Source organism: Scardinius erythrophthalmus (genome assembly GCF_964197995.2).
Source record: "Scardinius erythrophthalmus genome assembly, chromosome: 12".
Taxonomy (NCBI): Eukaryota; Metazoa; Chordata; class Actinopteri; order Cypriniformes; family Leuciscidae; genus Scardinius; species Scardinius erythrophthalmus.
Window position 1 is genome coordinate 42,306,204 of NC_138232.1, and position 22,855 is coordinate 42,329,058.

Sequence of the window (22,855 nt, forward strand, 5' to 3'; positions counted from 1 at the left end):
TCCTTTCTTCTGCTAAACACAAAAGAAGATATTTTAAAGAAGGTTTGTAACTAAACAGTTGCTGGTCCCCATTGACCATAGTATTTTTTTTTTCCTATATGGAAGTCAATGGGGTCCATCAGTCGTTTGGTTACCGACTTTCTTCAAAATATCTTCTTTTGTGTTCAGCAGAAGAAAGAAAGTCATAAAGGTTTGGAACAACTTGAGGAAGAGTAAATGAGGACAGAATTTTTAATTTTTGGGTGAACTATTCCTTTAAAATGACCTGCTCTGATCACATGCTATGTGTAATAATAGCTTTTTTAGGACTATAGTTTATTTTTATAATTAGTAAAAAAAAAAAAAAAAATCGAAAAAAAAAAATCTTAAATTGATTATGTTGATTGATTATTGAAAAAGAATAATACATTGATATATTGATGTTTAATATTATTTTAATATAGGGCTATTTTCTGTTCCTTTTTTCTGGTGATTCTAAGTTTTAATTATTGATGATTACAAGCTTGGAGGAAATGCAATTAATTGCAATTAATTACAGCAAATTGTGCAAGTAATTAGTTAATTTTTTCTAATCGATTCCCAGCCCTAATATATATATATATATCTGATGTTCACCTAGATGTTTTATTTATTTATTTCTACACGTGCCGTAGTATTGTCGATGGGTTCAATAACACATCCTGCAAAAGGGGGGCCTTGGCCAGAACCTAGTGGTATTTGGGGGGCCTTGGCATGGAAAAGTTTGGGAACCCCTGCTTTAGAGCAGGGGTGGGGAACGTCGGTCCTGGAGAGCCACTGTCCTGCAGAGTTTAGTTCCAACCCTAATCAAACACACCTGAACCAGCTAATCAATGTCTTTAGGATCATTAAGGCTACAATCAGATGAGTTTTTATCAGGGTTGGAGCTAAACTCTGCAGGACAGTGGCTCTCCAGGACCGACGTTCCCCACCCCTGCTTTAGAGCAACAGACTGAAGTTTGATCTCTTTTTAAAGACGACACTTGACAGATAATTGTTGAAGAGAAAAAAAAGTTTTAAAAATGTGAACTTAAAGTTACAGAATTAAAAAAATTTTGTTATGAAAAATGCACAAAAATAATATTTTAAATTTTTATATGAAATATATTTTCAAATACACGTTTACTCTAGAACTGCAAGAACGCCGAAGGCATAAATCTAAACAAGTTGTAAATTTGAGGTTGATATCTCAAAAAAATGTGCTTTGTTTGGCCGCAGTACCAAAAGTTTTCACTAGTTGAAATTGAATGCGCTCATTTTTGACCTCGACGAGCACAAGTGTGTTTTTTTTTACAGGATCATTTAACCTTTTTTGAATCATGTCCATGATTATTATTTTATTTTTTATTTTTTTCCCACACACAGCAACTGCTAAAACCAAGTTTTGTACCATTCCGATGAAGTAAAAAATTCTTTAAAAAAAAAAAGTAACATTTTTCGTTCAAAAATGACCAAAGAGCACCAGAGGGTTAAGCGTGTAAACGACTGCTTCCAAATCATTAAAAACATTGAGCTGCCACAATGTAAGAAATTTCACTGCTGTCCTTTCACTCTTTTCAATATCAAGGCAAGCATAGATTTATATTACATCTTGTGAAAAGAGGCATAATGTGTCACCTTTAATTTGTTACGTTGCATTTTTGCATTGGTTCGGTTCGCTTTTACAACGCAACCTTTCAAAGCGTACCAAAATGTGTTCACGCAAGTCACATGCGAGTACATTGGTCAAAGTTTTCTCTGCATCATCCACCAAGATGACAGACAAGTTCGCTCCATGAGCTTATTGTGGCTTTATTTCTAACTGTCGAGACACACAAACACTATACGAATGTAGCCGTCATGTTAAATTATACACTACATTTGTATTAACACTGCAGCAAATGCAAACACGCTCTCTGGATCTCCCAGCGCTGTCTAGAGGTTAACAGAGTCAAGACACACGCAAACACTGTACGAAGGTTATAATGCAGTTAGAGCAGAAAGCAAGGCTTGCAATGTACTGAGAAGAGCTTTCAACTGATAACTAATGCGCTCACTCACAGAATCAGTATTATATAGTACATTTCCCGTTATCAATTATAATAGCATTTGGTTCGTTGGGTTGGATTGCTTTTACACCTCAAGCAAACCGCTCCAGAGAGGCTGGCTCACTCGGGCTGAGATCAACTCATTCAGGCGATCTCAGGCGATTGTTTTGGTGCGGATCCGAGCGCGATTTAGAGGTCTGCAAGCCCGTCGGCACCCGACACGCTAAGCCCATTCGGGCCAGGCTCGGGCCATTTGATTTTATTTTTTACAGATCGGGCTCAGGTCGGACTTATTTAGCTTCTCTCCTTTCATTGTGCCCATAATATACGTGCAGAGGACACGTCACATAATGTGTATGAAATATTGTTATATTTATTATATTATAAATATTATACATCGCGTAAGCAACACAAACGCAATACGCATGCGTCACTCACGTGCAGTAACAGGGGACAGCTGACCATGCAGAGGATCAGGGAGAAGCTGGATTTTTTATTTTTTTATTTTTTTTAACATTAGCCAGTTGGCGAAGAGTTCTTCATTTTTGAACATTGTTCTTCAGTTACTTAAAGGTGCATTGCGCAACATTTCATGTTAAAAATACCCGTTTTTCTAACCCATACATGCTTGAACAATTGCCTGATGGGCTGAATGAGCCCTTCTCTGATCACTGCGATTGCCTCTATAATCATGTACAGTAAAATAAATAAGAGGGATTTGGGTCGGAATTTGAGACTGGGCCTATTAAATTGCCTATATTGCAGTTTCCCTTCTTGCCAGAGGGGGCATAGTTCTGCAAAAACTCAGAGACTAGCGCAATGCACCTTTAAAAGCAAAGAAAGGTAGGCTGTTTATTTACCTACTTATTTTTGCGGTTGGATCCCGTAGCGCTATATTCTCTACTGCATGCTTATGCTTCTCTCTAATGGACAGTCTGTTCAATATTTGTGGGCATGATTGGTTATGTTTCAGGCCAATAATAAAAGTTTAACTTTTAGCGCGTGTGTTTGCGTGTAGCAGAGAGAGCTTACAGTGATATTGATGTTGGTCTCGGGTCGGGTTCGAGCTGAAGAAATTGCAGCCGTTGTCGGGCTGGGGCCGGGTAGGGCTTGAACACCACGGGCCAGGGCAGGGTTAGGGCTGGAGTTTTTGGGGTTCTAGCGCGATTGCCGTGTTCACATATATATATTTATATATATATTTTATAATATGCCTAAACGAACCGAACCAAGGGTGAAAACGCACCTAGTTCTGAAACAAACGCTCGGGAGTGAAAGCACCCTTACATTACCATGAGATTTCTCAATTTCACTACTGTCCTTTCACTGTTCTCAATACCAAGGCAAATGTATTTAAAACATCCAAGATGTGAGATGATCAAAATCTTACATCACCATTTGAAATATCTCAATACCAATTTGGTGCAACAAAAGTGCTGGATATTCTCCTTACCTGTGTCAGTCATGGGTTGTGAGCAGCAGGCGTCGCTGCCGCTGGGTAGCATACAGCTAACGTTTGGCTGAACACGCTGCTGAAAGTGAGCGGTCGTGTGTCCCATCACATGGTTTCCGAGAGGAACCTGTCCGCTTTGGTTCACGGGTCCACAGTTTCCCATCGCTGTCGCCTGCATCTGGTTGATCCTGCCCGAATACTGGCTCTGGGTGTCCATCATGGCGTCGGTCGGGCCGTGCAGTCGCTGCTGAACCTGCGCGCTCTGAGACGCCACACCAGAGGTCACGACCCCCTCGGCGAAGTGCACGCGCCCCCCCGGACTCACGAGCCCCGGGTTTCTGCTCCCCCGGCCCATGTGCGAGCTGTGGTTGCTCAGAGACTGCAGTAGCTGAGCCATTGACGTGTTCGATGGCATCCGAGAGTTTTTCCGCATCTGCTCGGCGGACGGCGTTCTCATGCCGGTCATGTTGAAGAAGTTCTCGTGGTTGGTGGCGTTTGGAGGATGTTTACGCTTGCGGAGAGGGTCGCGCTGCTGTGCCATTAGCTTATCCCGAAGCGCCGCGCGTCCACTCTGGGCTTCGCTCGGTATAACCATTCCAGGGTTTGGTGGCAACATGTGTGTTTCAACAGCCCTGTTGGTCTCACCCGCACTTAGAGGGCAAGCGCCACCGGCTCCTCCGATCTTGTTTTGATTTGCTAGCTGTGCTTTGGCGGCGGCTGAGAGGAGACTGCTGGCAGGGAACGAGGCAGCGTTGTGTTGGTTAAGGATCTGGTTCAGTGGCATTCCCAAAAGGCCCGGGTGCTCCTTTTCCTTCGCGGGGGGGTACATGGGGTTGTGCTGACTGCTCATCCCTGCCAGCAACTGGGTTGGGATTTCTTTGTACTGGTGGATACCGTCCGGTTTGCCAGATGGGCTTGAAGGCAAAGCCGGTCGTGGGGAACTCATTGAGGACCTCGGCGAGCGTGGCGGGACCTTTATCGTGGCGCACGGGGGAACGGCGAAGCTTCCTTGCTCGGATGAGGTCGACGAGGAACGGGAACGTTGTGGAGACGCTTCGATCCGGTTCAAAGCCGGCCCGGACATGTGCACAGGAGAAGTGACGGGCGACGGGGAGATTGATGTGGCTGTGCCGTGCGACGTCCTCGTCATGTGACCGACCGGTTTCACCGTGGGCAAAGGCAGGTTGCTCGGCAATGGGACGATTGCAGGAGGGATGTTTACATTCATCATTGGTACCTGAGAGTGGGCGTTGGGTTGGAAAGTGGGATTGGGTTTACTAGGAATGGGATCCAGGATGCCAAGAGGGTCTTTCTCAGAGCTCACCTGTTTGTTCTGCAGGGAACAGGGAGCCGACGGAGCCTTGTGGTGAAACACCGTTCTGCTCGAGTCCATGCCGGGCGGGTAGTTGCACATGGGCTTTTTCATAACGGGGCTCTTGTTTGGGACTGGCGGGGACAAAGGCATGTTAGTCCTTCCAGCCATTACGCATGATGACTGTGTGACGGGCGAGCCGTGCATCATGACCCCGGGAGAAGACAAAGGGATTCGGCTGTTGCTGTGGATTGCGCTTGGACTACCGGTTCCCTGGAAGCCACAGGGGTTGTTCCGCAAAAACGCGTCGGGACTGCCAATAGCGTCTGTTCTTGGGGACAGAGAACCGTCCCCGAAGGCTTGCGAGGGAGGGCTCAGCATGACTCTGCGGTACGGAGACTTGGGCCCCGGGTCCCCGCTGGCCATTCTCTGTCGGGAGAACGGAGGGAAAACGTCCTGCGGGACACACCGATCCGGAGAGAAGTGCCGCTGCCCCGCCGCCATCATCGCCTTATACGGGATCTTACATTCTGGCTGGCCCTCGTGGGTTTTACTCCTTATTGCTCGAGGCTGTGCGGTCGAGGTCATGGAGGTCACACCTGCAGGAAGACACAGAGAGACGCTGTCAATCATTTAGTGTGCAGTTGTTTCTTTACCACAGGGTTTCCCGATGAGGCTATATGAACCCCTGGGAGTTTGTGCAAGATAATAATGGCTGTATTAACAGGGGGAACTCTAAATAGCCGCCATTGGTTGTTATTTGCGATAAACTGTGATATTCTGTGACATTTATTATATTTGTCAAAATGTTAGAATGGTTTAATTTACATCATAAGAACCCCTGTTGTAAAGCACAGTAAAATCACCAAATACTGAGGAAAAAACATGCACAAGATTAAAAAGGGGGAAACATAATTCATTAATTAAAAAAAGGTGCTTGTTCAGATATGTTCATATTAAAGTGCCCCAATAATGCTATTTTAAAGGTTCCTAGTTTTGTTTTTGAGTCTCCTACAACAGGTTTACATGCATCCCAGGTAAAAAAAAAAACCTCAAATTTCCTCATGATATACATCTCTCCATTTTGGCCTTCCGTCCACACTGAGACGGCGTTTTTACTAATGAAAACGCACTCCAAAGTGGATACATTTGAAAACGCCGTTGTCGCGTTGTAGTGTGGACTGTGAAATCGGTGGAATTTAAAAACGATGACGTAAATTTAGTCATGTGACGCATATTGTACCAACAGATATTCATGTTAATACCAGTATTGTGCCTGTTATGTGCTGTTCACTTTCACACTGTTGCTAAAAATATTCTACATTGCACACTCTTCATATCACAGTCCTGCAAAGATGACAGAATTTACTCACATTTGCTGCGATACATGAGAGCAGTCGCGTTTTAGACCAAACATGGCGACTGTGTGCGACCTGGACCGCATCAGTGAATGGTGAGATGTTTTACTAAATAAAATTATCCTGTCAGAAGAATTGCACGATAACTTCATTATTTATTTTTCCATCTGAATCATATCAGTGATCTTTTGGGGGGTTTTACGCGTGCGCAGTAAAGGTGAGTTTAGCATTTTCAGGCGTTTTTGAAATGTTTCTCATCCACACTGAAACGTCTGAAAACGCTTGAGAACGCCAGTGTGGACAGAGGGCGTTTATAAACGAAAGCGACGTTTTCAAATGTCTCTGGATTAATGTAGTTAATGGAAGTCTGTTGTGATTGGTCGACTGCTTACAGCGCGTGTCAGAAACGAAACACCAAGTTAGTTACAAACCTACGTTTGTAACTAATTTCAGGCAGTTCAGAATCACTTTCTTTTGGGAGACAAAAACTCAATTTATCTGCACTTTGATCTTTGCAGGTGTTTTACATTCGCATAAGCTTTATTATACGCTACATTAAAGGTAATAGCAGGAAAACACATAACAGGGGCACTTTAAATGTACAAAAATGATCAGAGAAGACGTCATACTTGTGCCTCCGCCAGGACTGGTGAGTGTTAGGGAAGGAGGCGGCAGCTCCATGCTTTTATGCAGCGTCGCGACAGCGATAAGCTTCCTTTTGTGGATGCAAAGCTTCGTAACATCCTCATCAGCCTTCACGTCCTCGGCAGTCCTCTGCTTCACCACCGCACCAGGATCAAAATTAAAAACCTAAGAAAACAGAATCGTCAGAGCAAGCCTTGGGTTTCGGCATAAACTCTCAGTTTGCTTTGTTTATTCAACGTGACATTTAGAGGCGATTAAATCTCTAAGTCAATGATCCCACACTGATTACTGGAAGTTATCCCCACACAGTCAAATTTCCCTACTAGTATAGTATGCGTGAAACGAGTAATATGTTGGAATAAGCAGTATTTATGAAGCAAATGGCATGCATTTACATTGTAGGTCACATGACAATGCCAACATGGTACATTTCCATGAACATACAAATGAGCAGAATAAAGGTGTTTCAAGACACATCTTAACTTTTTAACTTGACACAGGGTTCAATACAGGACTTTACAGTACTTTTTACAGCACCGTTTTTTAAGGACTCCATACAAAACAATATACAAGTTATTCTTTCATACAATTGACTTATTTCTCACATATTTTCATCATTTTCAGAACATAATATCAGAAAAGAATACAGAATAAGGACGGAAAGTTAAAAGTCTATATAATATATACTTTTATATAATTCCTATTTAATAAATAATTAAATCATTATTTATTAATTAATAATTACATTAATAATTTAATAAATGCAGCCTCTAATGATAATCAGTATGCATTAGCTACTCTTCATACAGTCCTGTGTGGCGAACTCTTCCTTTGAGAACGTTATTCATTTCCTGTGTTTTAGACACTGGTGGCATTACGCATTCTTACACTTTATTCACAAGGAGAATTCTCAGTTGCTGGATAATTAAAATCAGCACAAAGAGTCTCATTATTTATTTTAACTTATGATTTTTATCTGGTTTCAGAACTGATCTTGTATGAAGTTCAATAACTGCACAGAATTGTAAGTGTTTGATTTATTGTTGGTGGTTATAAGTTTGTCTTGTAAACGAGAGTCAGGAGTAGTGTTCCTAATTTCATTGTATGCAAATACAATGACAATTAAGGCTTCAATTCAATTCAATTCAATCCGTGGAATACTGGCTGCATCCGAAATCACACACTTCCCTACTCAATAGTAGGTGAAAAACAGCACACTTCAGTACAAACAGGACACTTTACTATCCCATGAGGCCACGGGAGAGGATTTATGAATGGCAGTGAAGCGACGCAACTGACTCTGGTACAGGGCCGTGCACAGACCTTTTGAGGGGCATGTGCTGAAACTGAAAAAGGGCACCCCCCTCCCTTTTTTTATATCAAAATTATTTAGTAAGCCTACATAAAAGGAAGAAATGGTCACGTCTTCATGACAAATTCAATAACACAAAATAATAGTCTCAAAAGCTTTAGATTTATTCACGATCAATAACAACCATAATAATAATATAGATAAACAGGGTTTTAAGGGCCTCTTAACCTAAATACAACAGCAACCTTCTGTTGCTCTTGTGTACTCCGTCTTTTTTAAATTGCATAGAAATATATGTCAAAAATACTTGACTCATACATAAACATGTTAACCAAATAATACAAATTAGCTTACAAAACCAAACAGAATAGCTAAAAAATTCTGTTTTTTTTTTATTGAACTTTATGCACTTTTTTATGAACTTTGCAGATATATATATATATATATATATATATATATAGAGAGAGAGAGAGAGAGAGAGAGAGAGAGAGAGAGATAGAGAGTTTAGATGCAAAAGCCTCTAAGTGCCATCTGAAAATTTCTTCTAGAATGATAATTTTTATCAAGCTCGTATATTTAAGTTCAGTAATTTCACTTAAATGACAATTAATAGCTAATTTTCATTGCCATTTAAGTGAAATTACTGAACTTAAATATATGAGCTTGATAAAAATGATCATTCTAGAAGAAATTTTCAGATGGCACTTAGAGGCTTTTGCATCTGAACTCTTCATATTCTCTTTTTTAGCTATTCTGTTTAGCTAATTTGTATTATTTGGTTACCATGATTATGTATGACATTGAGAAGAGGGGAAGGTAGAGCAATGAGTCAAGTATTTTTGACAAACTATTTTGAAATATAATTTGAGTAATTATGTCCAAATCAATTCCAGCTTATAAGAAACTATAGCCATACCTTTACTATATCCAACATGTATCCGCCTACCTGGCAAAAATTTGATACTGTGCTGTGGAGGACAAGGGATGTTGGTCTCTTGAAGGTCTCTTATTCACTAAAAATATTTAGTGTTTTTGCTGTATTTGGGATCAAATAAATGAAGCCTTGGAATGAATTACATCATGAATTACATTCTGCATGATACAATATAAAGATTTCACAGTGATCTTCTCTAATGTTTTTTGTTTTTTTTAGTTACTACTACAACATTACTGTAGTAAAACCATGTTTTACTACATTTTATACATGTGAGGATGAGCGGAGAGTATAGAATAATATAGATTAAAAATTAGCTAGATAGCGAATACATGCATATTAACAGCCTTGAATTAACCATAATTGAATATTATTACCATAACATGATTAGCCTAAATGTTAATAAATTAAGTGTATCAGCAATCAGAAATCAAAGAAGAAATTTCTTAGAAATATGTTACCTAGGTGATGAGGATCGCTTTGTGTAAGTTCCAGTACGAAACAGCGCGGGGGCGCACCTGTTATGATTTTCCGATGTTAAAAACAAATTATATGTTGTTGTATTACTTATCAATATATAGTTTTTGACCAGCGAATGTGTGCAAATGTGCATTTTTTTTGTCCGTCATTAATACGGCGCAGGCGGTAGGCTATCACATTACATTTTCATCAACAGGTTACAAACTAGTTTGTTTTTCCTGTTGTAAAATACATTTGGCCAAAATCGCATTTTATAAAAGATGAAATACTACTGTATGCACAGGATATTTAAGTTATTTGCGTTAGGCTATGTATTGGGTATGACTAGATGGCAAATGCTAGCCTAGACCTCTCTCTCAGGCGACGTCCCACATGTCTCAGTCAGTGAGTCATCAAATAAATAAAATATGAGCCTTTATAGACATAGTGTTTAGTAGTACTTATTCAAACAGCAAGATATTTATTTACCCTTCGCAAAACTTCGTTCAGCTGCTGTCTACTGTGCGGCTGCTGTGGAACTTCAGTTGATTCAGTGAATATAGAGGAGGCGGAGTTATCAGCTTACTGACAGCTTGAGGATCGAATAAGATTTACACAAGCTCGGTTTAAGAACTTTCATTGGCTAAATATTTGTAAAACAGACAGACAGACGTAAAGGATGACCAATAGCATTGATTAAAAAAAAAAAAAAAAAAAAACACCACCAAAAAAGGGCACTTCGGAGTGTGAGGGCAAAAAGGGCATGTGCTCTGCACAGGTTGAGCCCTACCTGTGCACGTGCCTGCTCTGGTAGGTCACATGACAGTGACAACATGGTGAATGTAGTACGTCCGGATTACCTTATGTAGCTCCGCCCCTTTTCAGCGCTGCGCTCGCTGTCTTTTGACTTCCGGTCTGTATATTCACAACGTTTTGCATATTTATTAATGAACGGCTTGTTTTAAAATCTTCCCGGTCGACTGACATTTAAGCCATCTGCTTTAAACATTACAGTCCTCATGATGACTTTCGTTAACTTTACATTAAGTAAATCCACTTCAAAAGCTAATTACTCCTGGACAGAAATGCCATAGAAATATACAGAGTGACCGCAAAAACAGAAGTTGAAAGACAATATTCTTAAGATGGCGGCGCCCTCGTTTCTCTGGTGCATAAGGTCTATAGAACAGTTTTTATCAGCAGCAAAGTAATTACTTGTTCACAATAAGCACCTAGTCAGAGAGTATGTGATTTCCCACACAGCCACTATGATCTGGATTGTTCATCACTCATGTCATCCTCAAAGTATATGACTTTCTGTCGTCAGACGAAGTCAAACAAAGATTTTTAGGAAAATAATCCCTCTCTGAGAGTCCATATAATGCCACTGAATGGCTGCCGCTCGATTGATGACAGCGTTCATGAGACGGATGTTGTGAAGCTTGTGCGAGAAGTGACGGTCCTCTGTGCTTCTGCATTACTTCACAATGCACTTACGTTTATGTCAAGCTGAACTGAAAAGGACAGTAGACAAAATTATTTTGGATTATTTTCCTAAAAATCTTCGTTTGTGTTTTTCTGAAGAAAGAAAGTCACACATCAGGGATGATTTGAGGGCGAGTAAATGATGAGAAGAGCATTTAAATCTTTGGTTGAACTGTCCCTTCAACGGTCTATTAAACACATCACTACTGTCAGAGAAGAAACAGGGAAGTACGGCTGAGTTTGCATAGGAAATGAATCGAAAAGCAGCACTTTCAGCCTGAACAGCTTATTTTCATGACCCAAAATACCTTTCAAAAAAGCTGACTATTGTTTTATTTTGACTGAGTTATTTTAGTTGTCTGGTCTCTGTTTTACTGACTAAACTCCAAATGATTCAGTGAGAGAGAAACTGAATAAATCAAAATGAATCATAAATCAATTCAGGCCATTTTGCAAACCACATATAAATGAAGTCTGATTCATTGCTCAATATTGAAATATTCTCAGGCATAATGTGTCTCAGGTCAGCTTGAGCATGAGTGGTTCACAACCGAACAGTGAATGAAGACTTGAGATCCTCGTGAAGGTTGAGGAATGGAGCGTCTATGCTGATCTTGCAGTGATTTATCAGTCACGATCAGTGACGATGTAAACGTATAGGCTACGTTATAGCATGTATGTGTCATAGATGTCTACGTCTATGTAATAATGTGGCTTTTGGAAACATGTCCAGAGTGTATGCATGGTGTTTGTGATGTGGGCAACTTCAGTACTGACCTTGGGTAGGATGAGAGGACACTCCAGACCACATTTACAGGTGCCATCAGTCAGCAAGTAAGACTTCACCTGCTCGAGGCAGGACAGCACTGATCCACTTGGACTGCACACACACACACACACACACACACACACACACACCAGATACACTATTACTTTACAGAATTTAGAATTGGTCTCATATTTAATGAAGTTTGCAGTAGGGATGCACCGATATGAACATTTTGGCCGATACCGATAACTCTTTATATTTGAAAGCCGATAACCGATATATCGGCCGATAAATCCAAATCCAAATTTTGATATATCTTTTGAGAGCCTGATTACAAAAACTAAAGTCTCACCATTAAAATCCACATCCCAAACACACAATTATAAGGTTCTCATAATTTTCTGTAGCCGATATGACAGACTTGTGCTGCACTTCACTGTACTTTCCTTTCTTGAAGTGATTCCAATCATATTTCAAGCAATTCAAAACCATCATGGCGAAGCTGAAGGAAATAATACGTTATTTATCGGCTTTAATATATCTGCCAAATTTTCTTATCGGGCCGATAACTTTAAAAAATGTCCGATACCGATATGGTGGCCGATATATCGTGCATCCCTAGTTTACAGCATTGAGTGTTATTCTCCTGTTTATCAGGGTGAAGCTGCTTAGTCTAAAGACCTGCAGAAACAAAGGTGACTGGACAAATACAGTAAAGACATCAATCTATAAAAGTGAAAATAAACACTTAAGTTTTGACAAATAATGTCAAAAGAGTCTGGAGGACTATCTGAAATGACATGTTTCACACAGGGTCCAGACTGAACACACTGAAAGAGAGCAGCTCTGAGCGAGTCAATGTCACGATCATGAATTATGAGCTGAAGATTAATTGTCATACAAGAAATTGCAATTCTGTTTTGTTCATGCCACTTACAGTGTCAGCCTCAGGGCATCTAACTTTTTGCAACTCCTGCCAATGGCTGGTGAATTAAGAAAATGTACCGGCCATTACACAGTTTTTGCAAAAACAGGCATTAATACGGAGCAAATCCAATCGGTGAATTGCTCCTTATGATATCAAAATTTTAGATACCAGTGAAAGTTCACAATTTTCTATTTCAATTTCAATACCACAGCTAAAACTACTAGCCGGCTAACTCATATACTTTTAAAACATTACTAAAGAAAAGTAAACAGTCAGTAATAAAATAAAAACAATCAAATTAAAAGCAAAAGCACATATAAATACAATATAATAAGGTACAAATGACATAAACAGTGCTTTTCAGGTTAGTCTAACAGTAGTTCTCAGGCACAGGAATTTAATAAATTAAGCACATGTAAAATAACACTGCATAACCATAAATTTATAAATTAAACATCGTAATCCTTATTAAAGTTACAAAACTTATTTTTTCGAGAGCATTGAGTGATTTTAACTTTGTCCTCTGTTGTTTGATTCACATTAAAACACAGACGGCTGCAGGAATATTAGGCTGCTGTCACTTTAAGAGCGAATGCACAGATCTAATAGACTGATGCTGATGCAAATGCGTTTATTTTCTCAACTGTTTACGTTCAGGATAGACTTAACCGACTATGTTTACTAGGATACTCGATATTGTTTGGCATAAAATTGTGTGAATTTAGACCTATCACTATATTTTTGTACTTTATAGCAGTGTTATGCCTGCTAGATGATGACTCTCCTGTTTCTGTGTACTTCACTGGAAAAGTAGAGCAATAAGGCATTTCCTTGAGCGCTTAAATTTCCCTTATTTGGATGGCAAAGTTGTGATTAAAATTGAACTGCACAATTATTGCAGTCATCTCAAATAATTGCTATGTTATTAACTGTTATGAATCTGAGATTCGCTGATGTAAGTGATGTGAGTGATGTGAAGGTTCCCCCCCGCTACTTTATGTAGTGATGTGCACACGAAACTCCCCACATAAAGCCAGGGAAACGAAAATAGGAAAATGGAGAGCAACTCTCATAATCATAAATGATGCGCCGAGTGACAATCATCTGCTGTTTGTTGTTAATATTCAACAGACGAATAGCTAAACAATGCCACTGTTGCACTGACAAAAATCTATTTTTAACAAAATAATTAGAGCTGTGCGATTAGCCTAATCGAAATCGTAATAAAAACATGATGAGAGCATGCACGATTTCTAAACAATCTGAACGCAGCGCAAGAGAACAGAGCAGAGCGGGTTTACCGATATGACATGGAAGAAAGCGCAGAAACAGGGAAGATGAACTCAGCGCAGGATAAGGACTTGTTTACAAATTTTTTGGAATAATTTGGATGCAGGATGAATGATGGATCACAGAGCCAGGAGATTTGAAAGACCTGTCAAACTATCGTTGAGGCAAAACAGTGAAGGTGCATTTCACACAGGACGCATTTCTGAGGTTAAAAACACGTTTTTAAAAGCTGAACTTCGTTAATCTTGAGCAAGATGCTGCAAAAGACGTGAGATGCGAGGGCAACGGTTAAAGATGTCCGTCTAGCACGTGTTTACATAGAAAAACAATGGCACATTGTGAACCAGTTGAATAAAAATTCGATAATACAGGCATTTGCGAACTGCACACACCATATGAAGAGTTCAAAAGGCATAAAGAAATAACAAACGGCGTCACATTTCATTTATGCAAAGATACGGCGCCCGCAAATATCGCCAATAAAGCCGGCTTCCAAAACATGACACAAGCAAGTATATGTGTGCAAGGAAAATTTGTTTCGCACAGCATTATTATAGAAGCTTGTTTCCGCCACAGAATAAATAAACAAGGTAACTACGACTTTATCTCACAATTCTGTCTTTTTTACTCACAATTGCGTGATATAAAGTCAGAATTGCGTGATATAAAGTCAGAATTGCGTGATATAAAGTCAGAATTGTGAGATATAAAGTCAGAATAGCCTGATATAAAGTCAGAATTGTGAGATATAAAGTCAGAATTGTGAGATATAAAGTCAGAATAGCCTGATATAAAGTCAGAATTGTGAGATATAAAGTCAGAATTGTGAGATATAAAGTCAGAATAGCCTGATATAAAGTCAGAATTGTGAGATATAAAGTCAGAATAGCCTGATATAAAGTCAGAATTGTGAGATATAAAGTCAGAATAGCCTGATATAAAGTCAGAATAGTGAGATATAAAGTCAGAATTGTGAGATATAAAGTCAGAATAGCCTGATATAAAGTCAGAATAGCCTGATATAAAGTCAGAATTGTGAGATATAAAGTCAGAATAGCCTGATATAAAGTCAGAATTGTGAGATATAAACTAGGAATTCTGAGGAAAAAAGTCAGTCTTTTTTTCATTAGAATTGGACTTCATAACTTGCAATTGCGAGTTTATATCTCACAATTCTGAGAAAAGATGTCTGAATTGTGTGATATAGTTGCAATTGTGTTTTATAAAGTCAGAATTGCGAGATATAAAGTCGCAATTGCGAGACGTAAACTTCCAATTGTGAGATAAAAAGTTGCAATTATCTTTTAAAATCTTTTATTCTGTGGCGGAAACAAGCTTCCATACAAAATATCGATCCATGGCTTGTAAGAAATATTTATGACCAGTAAGTTTGGACCCAGCTAATGCAACAGTCAAGCATCTCAAAGGGGTCATCAGATGCGTTTGGATTTTCTGAGCACTATGATGTCATATTGCGGGGGAGCAGTTGCTCATTATCATTTAAAGAGACATGCACCGAAACGGGTCGCTGTGAACAGAGCTGTGTTTGAGGAGGTGAAAGGGTGTTGTTTTACACGACCATAGAGGAATTTTAACCAAAGTGTGTTACAAACTGCATGATGTTACAAACTTGACATGATGAGCCTGAAGAATCATACCAACTTGTGGAAAATGAGCATCCGATGACCCTTTTAAAGAGGTCTCGGGGTCTCCATATAAAAGTGAATTTTGCATCCGATGACCCCTTTAAAACATGCTAACATTGTGCCAATTCATGCTTGAAACTTGTTAACAACATGCTAAAACACATTGTTAACATGAATTAGCATGTTGCTAACATGAAATAGCACATTGTTAGTATGATTTATGTTTTAGCACATTGCAAACATGAATTAGACATTGCTAACACGAATTAGCATGCCGTTAGCATGTTTTAGCACGTTGCTAACATGAATTAACACATTGTTTGCATGAATTTGCATTTTTAAACACATTGTTAAACTGAATTAATGTGTTGCTAGCATGAATTAGCTTGTTGTTAGCATGTTTTACACGACCATTGAGGAATTTTAACCAAAGTTTTTTACAAACTTGACATGAAGACCCTAAAGAATCATACCAACTTGTGGAAAATGGGCATCCGATGACCCCTTTAAAACATACTAGCATTGTGCTAATTCATGCTTGAAACATGTTAGCAACATGCTAAAACACATAGAATGGCACATTGTTAGTATGATTTATGTTTTAGCACATTGCAAACAATGAATTAGACATTGCTAACATGAATTAACACATTGTTTGCATGAATTTGCATTTTTAAACACATTGTTAAACTGAATTAACATGTTGCTAGCATGAATTAGCTTGTTGTTAGCATGTTTTACATGACCATTGAGGAATTTTAACCAAAGTATGTTATAAACTTGACATGAAGACCCTGAAGAATCATACCAGCTTGTGGAAAATGGGCATCCGATGACCCCTTTAAAACATGCTAGCATTGTGCTAATTCAAGCTTGAAACATGTTAACAACATGCTAAAACACATTGTTAACATGAATTAGCATGTTGCTAACATGAAATAGCATGAAGACCCTGAAGAATCATACCAACTTGTGGAAAATGGGCATCCGATGACCCCTTTAAAACATGCTAGCATTGTGCTAATTCAAGCTAGAAACATGTTAACAACATGCTAAAACACATTGTTAACATGAATTAGCATGTTGCTAACATGAAATAGCATGAAGACCCTGAAGAATCATATCACCTTGTGGAAAATGGGCATCTGATGACCCCTTTAAAGGGGTTTCCACATAAAAGTGAATTTTGCATTCGATGACCCCTTTAAAACATGCTAGCATTGTGCCAATTCATGCTTGAAACATGTTAACAGCATGCTAAAACACATTGTTAACATGAATTAGCATGTTGCTAGCATGAAATAGCATGAAGACCCTGAAGAATCATACCAACTTGTGGAAAATGGGCATCCGATGACCTCTTTAAACATAAGGAGAAAGTGCATGTAGTGAGAACACACCTGATATACAGGACCCCCGAGGGCTCCACCTTGCGCTGCCAGCCGATGGGCACCTGGGCGAGATGTCCTCTGCCGTCCCCACCCTCCCTGTCTTTACCTCCATTCATTTTTATGGACCAGTGCAAAACTCCTCGTGAGAGATCACACGCTCTTCTCTGTCCCGACACAATGTCTCATTCTGGCGCTCAGAAGAGGGAAGACGGAGCACAACTTTCCCGGGACCGCAGTGAGGCGGGCTCACAGCGCAGACCCGCCGCGAAACGGACTCATTACTTTTCCACTCGACGCAGACAGAACCTCCGCTGCTAGAGTCCGACCAATCAAAGCCATGAGAAAGAAGTCTGAAAGCGCTTCTGATCTTGACATAAAAGCACCTCAAATGACTAGAGTTGCAGCTCCCAGCAGGCAGTGGGACCGGCGGGTCCAGGTCATGTGACGTGTCTTCACAGTGGACCGCACATGTCACGTTCTCTCGGCAGGTCTTGAGATGCGCTGCTCATCGTGGACCGTTTAGATGCAGCTCGCGGAAATTCATGGTTCCTAAAAGAGAGAGAGAGAAACATTATAATCCAGACACTCATTAGATCGGATCTTTCGTCCACACGCTCCTCTCAAACCTTCGCTCTATGAACACTACGACGGGTTTCTGCTCAACACACCGTGATGATCTGAGAGCGGAAGACTTCATCCAAATGCTGCCGTGAGTCTCATTAATGAAGTCAGTGAATCTGTGATCATATTCTCAAAAATACTAAATGCAACTGGAACTAATCTCTTTTGGTTTTAGGGCTGTGTATAATTATTTTGTATATATAAATACACACACATGCATGTATATATTTAAGAAACATTTGCATGTATATATGTGTGTGTGTGTGTATATGTGTGTGTTTATGTGTATATATATATACATACATATATACATATATCTATATATATATCTATATAAAGCAAAAGCCTCTAAGTGCCATCTGAAATTTTCTTCTAGAATGATCATTTTTATCAAGCTTGTATATTTAATTTCACTAATTTCACTTAAATGGCAATGAAAATTACCTATGAATCGTCATTAAAGTGAAATTACTGAACTTAAATATACACGCTTGATAAAAATGATCATTCTAGAAGAAAATTTCAGATGGCACTTAGAGGCTTTTGCATCTGAACTCTTCATATATATATATATACACTCACCTAAAGGATTATTAGGAACACCTGTTCAATTTCTCATTAATGCAATTATCTAATCAACCAATCACATGGCAGTTGCTTCAATGCATTTAGGGGTGTGGTCCTGGTCAAGACAATCTCCTGAACTCCAAACTGAATGTCAGAATGGGAAAGAAAGGTGATTTAAGCATTTTTGAGCGTGGCATGGTTGTTGGTGCCGGACGGGCCGGTCTGAGTATTTCACAATCTGCTCAGTTACTGGGATTTTCACACACAACCATTTCTAGGGTTTACAAAGAATGGTGTGAAAAGGGAAAAACATCCAGTATGCGGCAGTCCTGTGGGCGAAAATGCCTTGTTGATGCTAGAGGTCAGAGGAGAATGGGCCGACTGATTCAAGCTGATAGAAGAGCAACTTTGACTGAAATAACCACTCGTTACAACCGAGGTATGCAGCAAAGCATTTGTGAAGCCACAACACGCACAACCTTGAGGCGGATGGGCTACAACAGCAGAAGACCCCACCGGGTACCACTCATCTCCACTACAAATAGGAAAAAGAGGCTACAATTTGCACAAGCTCACCAAAATTGGACAGTTGAAGACTGGAAAAATGTTGCCTGGTCTGATGAGTCTCGATTTCTGTTGAGACATTCAGATGGTAGAGTCAGAATTTGGCGTAAACAGAATGATAACATGGATCCATCATGCCTTGTTACCACTGTGCAGGCTGGTGGTGGTGGTGTAATGGTGTGGGGGATGTTTTCTTGGCACACTTTAGGCCCCTTAGTGCCAATTGGGCATCGTTTAAATGCCACGGCCTACCTGAGCATTGTTTCTGATCATGCCCATCCCTTTATGACCACCATGTGCCCATCCTCTGATGGCTACTTCCAGCAGGATAATGCACCATGTCACAAAGCTCGAATCATTTCAAATTGGTTTCTTGAACATGACAATGAGTTCACTGTACTAAAATGGCCCCCACAGTCACCAGATCTCAACCCAATAGAGCATCTTTGGGATGTGGTGGAACGGGAGCTTCGTGCCCTGGATGTGCATCCCACAAATCTCCATGAACTGCAAGATGCTATCCTATCAATATGGGCCAACATTTCTAAAGAATGCTTTCAGCACCTTGTTGAATCAATGCCACGTAGAATTAAGGCAGTTCTGAAGGCGAAAGGGGATCAAACACAGTATTAGTATGGTGTTCCTAATAATCCTTTAGGTGAGTGTATATATATATATATATATGTGCAAATATTATATGTCTCAGAAAAATGTCTCAGAAGTGTATATATTTATATACAATTTATATTTTATATATATATAAATCTGTGATCGTGATCATATTCTCAAACCTTCAAAATGCAACTTTCTCTCTTTCCCTTGTAAAGCCATGCCAGCCTCTATGGCTATATTCCAGGTTTAGTTATTCAATAAAAAAAAAAAAAAGAAAAGTCAAATAAATCGATTTTTTCTAAAAACCTTAAAGGCTCGTTCACATAAAGGACGATTTCGATAAATATACTTCTAAAATCGTTCTAACAGAGTCCACACCATAACTATCAAGATAGAAACAATATCATCGGAATCACTATCAGAATTATTTTTCTGACAGCCAATCAGAATCCATCCTGCGTTAAAGCGCTCGAGCATTTAAAGAGACAGACGACAGAATGTTATCAATGTTAGTGTGGACAGTTTCATCTCAAATCTGAAGCAGCGCAACCGTTTTCAACACTAATAATCAGAAATGTTTCTTGAGCATCAAATCATCATATTAGAGTGATTTCTGAAGGATCATATGACACTGAAGACTGGAGTAATGATGCTGGAATTAATTATATTTTACCGACCCCAATCTTGTGAACTCTACTGAGCAACTCAACTAAGGTGAGCTCTGATTGGTCAGGACAGATTAGCGAGAGATGAAATGTCGCACAGCAGACCTTTATAACGTGAAGGCATCATCAGCGTGAGTAAATAACACTGTGTTGATTTCAAAAAGACATTTGAACACGGCCCACAAAGAGAAAGATCATGTAGAAATCCTGGATGAATTTAGGGCACTTAATAAACAGTAAGCCTACGTTCAGACCGCAGGTTGAAGAGGACCAATCAGATTTATTTTGCGCACACATGATGTGACTCAGATCAGTTTTCCCCATGACAGTGTGAGCGGCTCAAACCACATGGATCTTTTCCGTTCAGATGTATGTCACTTCCATGTGTGATACAGGTCAGATGTTTCGCAACGCGTCCTCAGTCTGAACAGTCACATCAGAAGTCATGCAACTTTTATGTCTAGAGCAACATTCGCTACACACCTGAGCTCATGGAGTCACATTGTACACAGCCGATGTCATATAGACAGTTGTGAAAGACAGTCAGTGAAGGACAGAGATGTGTCAGAACTCAAGTATTCGAGACACAGATCTTTATACACGAGATCTGAATTCACTCCTGAACACCAGCAGTGTGAACGGGTCTGAGTCCGGATCACACAAACCTCAACGCTGGACTTCGAGAAGACACGGCCACATTCATGAGAAGACGAGCAGCTGTGTGTGTCACTGTGTTGCTGACTCACTACAGGTGTGAATGAGCAGCACACACACACACACACAAACACACACACCTGCACGAGTGCTGTCAGAGGAGATTCGGACAAGAATGAAACCCATTACCTGAGCAATCAGGTGCTAATCTGCACAAACCACACTGAAACTGAAGCACAACACACCAGAGATGACACAATGTGATCATACACACAAGTTGTGTCCCAAATGACGCACTATATGCGTATATATACACAATATTTTGTCATTCAACATCGATCCTTCACTAAGTAAAGCTGTCAGTGCATGAAGCATACAACGTTCAACACTTTGCTTTTTTGGTTAATTAAGTGCATCATCCTATATATTACAACAAAAATGGCATAGAATAGTGAACAAGTATGCAATTTAGGCCAGACCTACAGAGTCCAGCTGTTGTGCCCTGCGGTGACCCAGGTCAGAGGTCATTCACTACAGTGTGTGCTGACTGAACAACATCAAAAATGACAATGTTATCAGCTCACAAAGCACTGAGAAATATTCACAAGTTAAACGACAACAGGACAAAATACAGTACGTGAAGAAGACACAGAACGTCTTGATCTCTACATGAGTGTTGCATTAGACACATCAGGGGTGTGTGTGTGTGTGTGTGTGTGTGTGTAACACTCCAGGTGTTGCCTACCTGTCATTAACATGACATAAGATGATTCCCATCTCGGCATTCAGGTTTATCCACCGATTGATAGCTGTAAATACTGTGGTAATCACACTGATATATGAGTGACAGTTGTACTGACAGTAAAATAATGTGAGTTTCAGATGTGATCAGACTCTCTCTCTGGAAGATGTACTGACACAGATGAGACAGTAAACGTCCTGCTCACACACTTGTGTGCTTGTATCACGACAAACATCACATTCACAATCACTTATTTCAGCATTTACTGATGACAACACTAACCCAGAGCAGATAAATGAGCTGCTGGCCCACAGCTAAGGCTAAAGCTAGCCCGAGATGATGTCGAAGAGCATCAGAGGTCGGATCGCGGCTCAGCACGGGCTCGGCTCGGTTCGGTTCGGGATGAAGCTCTGGGCTCATTATGGCTGCGGGTGAATCCGAGCGAGCGCACACACGCACGCGCGCGCGCACACACATACACACACACACACATACATATACACACAGCTAACTGCTAACCTAAACAACACACGCGCAACAAACATACAATCACACGTACACACACGTACCTGCTCGCGTGCGGGCCGGAAACACTCTTTTAGCGGATTTACACTCAAATGTGTCGCCGCGGCCGAAGCACAGCAGCAGCGGCTCGATCTACCTCATAACACCCGCCACACGCATCATTTCTGTCCGCTGGAAGCTCCCAGGAGGATAATAACGGAGGAAGAGTCCGCTCGGGTTTGTTTCACATCGACTCTGAGCGTTTAAAAATAAAAACAAAACGTCCACAAGCATCAACACATCCGCTGCTCTTCTGCGCTCGGGATGGAAAGATGGAGCTCCGCTGTGCGCATGCGCCCCTGACAGCGACCACAATGCACCGGGGCATGACGGGACACACGAATGAGTTCGGCCATGTAGCCTGTTTGTTAAATGTTTCATGAGAACATTGATGCCTCGTTAATAAGATTCATAAATGGTCAGCAAAATGAAAATAAAATAAAATAAATAGGCCCATAAAAAAACGTTATGCTCAGCTGTGTCAGTGTCCTTTTCATTTGCATCCCATACATACAATATTTACAGAATATAGATTGTAAAATTCAAACAAATGAATATCAGCTTTAACAGTTCATAGTTATTACATGAATACAATTCAATTCAATTCACATTTATTTGTATAGCGCTTAGTTTTCACAATACACATCGTTTCAAAGCAGCTTACAGTAAATGCATGATCCACATTACAATTTAGAGTGATTTGTAATCAGAGATAACTGTCTAAGTGAAGTTTTTCAGAAATGTACATATACAAATCACAGTTAACTAAAAATGTATTCATTTAAACAATGCAATAATTTAAACAATGAGCTCATTGAAGCAATTAATACACCATTATT

At 40.0% G+C, this 22,855-nt stretch overlaps 1 protein-coding gene across 1 annotated transcript in view; it reads right to left on the reverse strand.

Annotated features, from left to right (window-relative positions):
• Positions 1–22,317, reverse strand: part of mbd5 (methyl-CpG binding domain protein 5) — a 34,393-nt gene extending 12,076 nt beyond the window's left edge. Inside the window, exons 1-5 of the mRNA XM_081381666.1 lie at positions 22,022–22,317; positions 17,037–17,576; positions 11,781–11,883; positions 6,798–6,978; positions 3,499–5,409 (exon numbers count right to left, since the gene is read on the reverse strand). Of these exons, the coding sequence (XP_081237792.1) occupies positions 3,499–5,409; positions 6,798–6,978; positions 11,781–11,883; positions 17,037–17,143 (2,302 nt within the window). The 5' untranslated portion in view covers positions 17,144–17,576; positions 22,022–22,317. The remainder of the gene's footprint in view (positions 1–3,498; positions 5,410–6,797; positions 6,979–11,780; positions 11,884–17,036; positions 17,577–22,021) is intronic.
• Between the last annotated feature and the right edge of the window lie 538 nt (positions 22,318–22,855).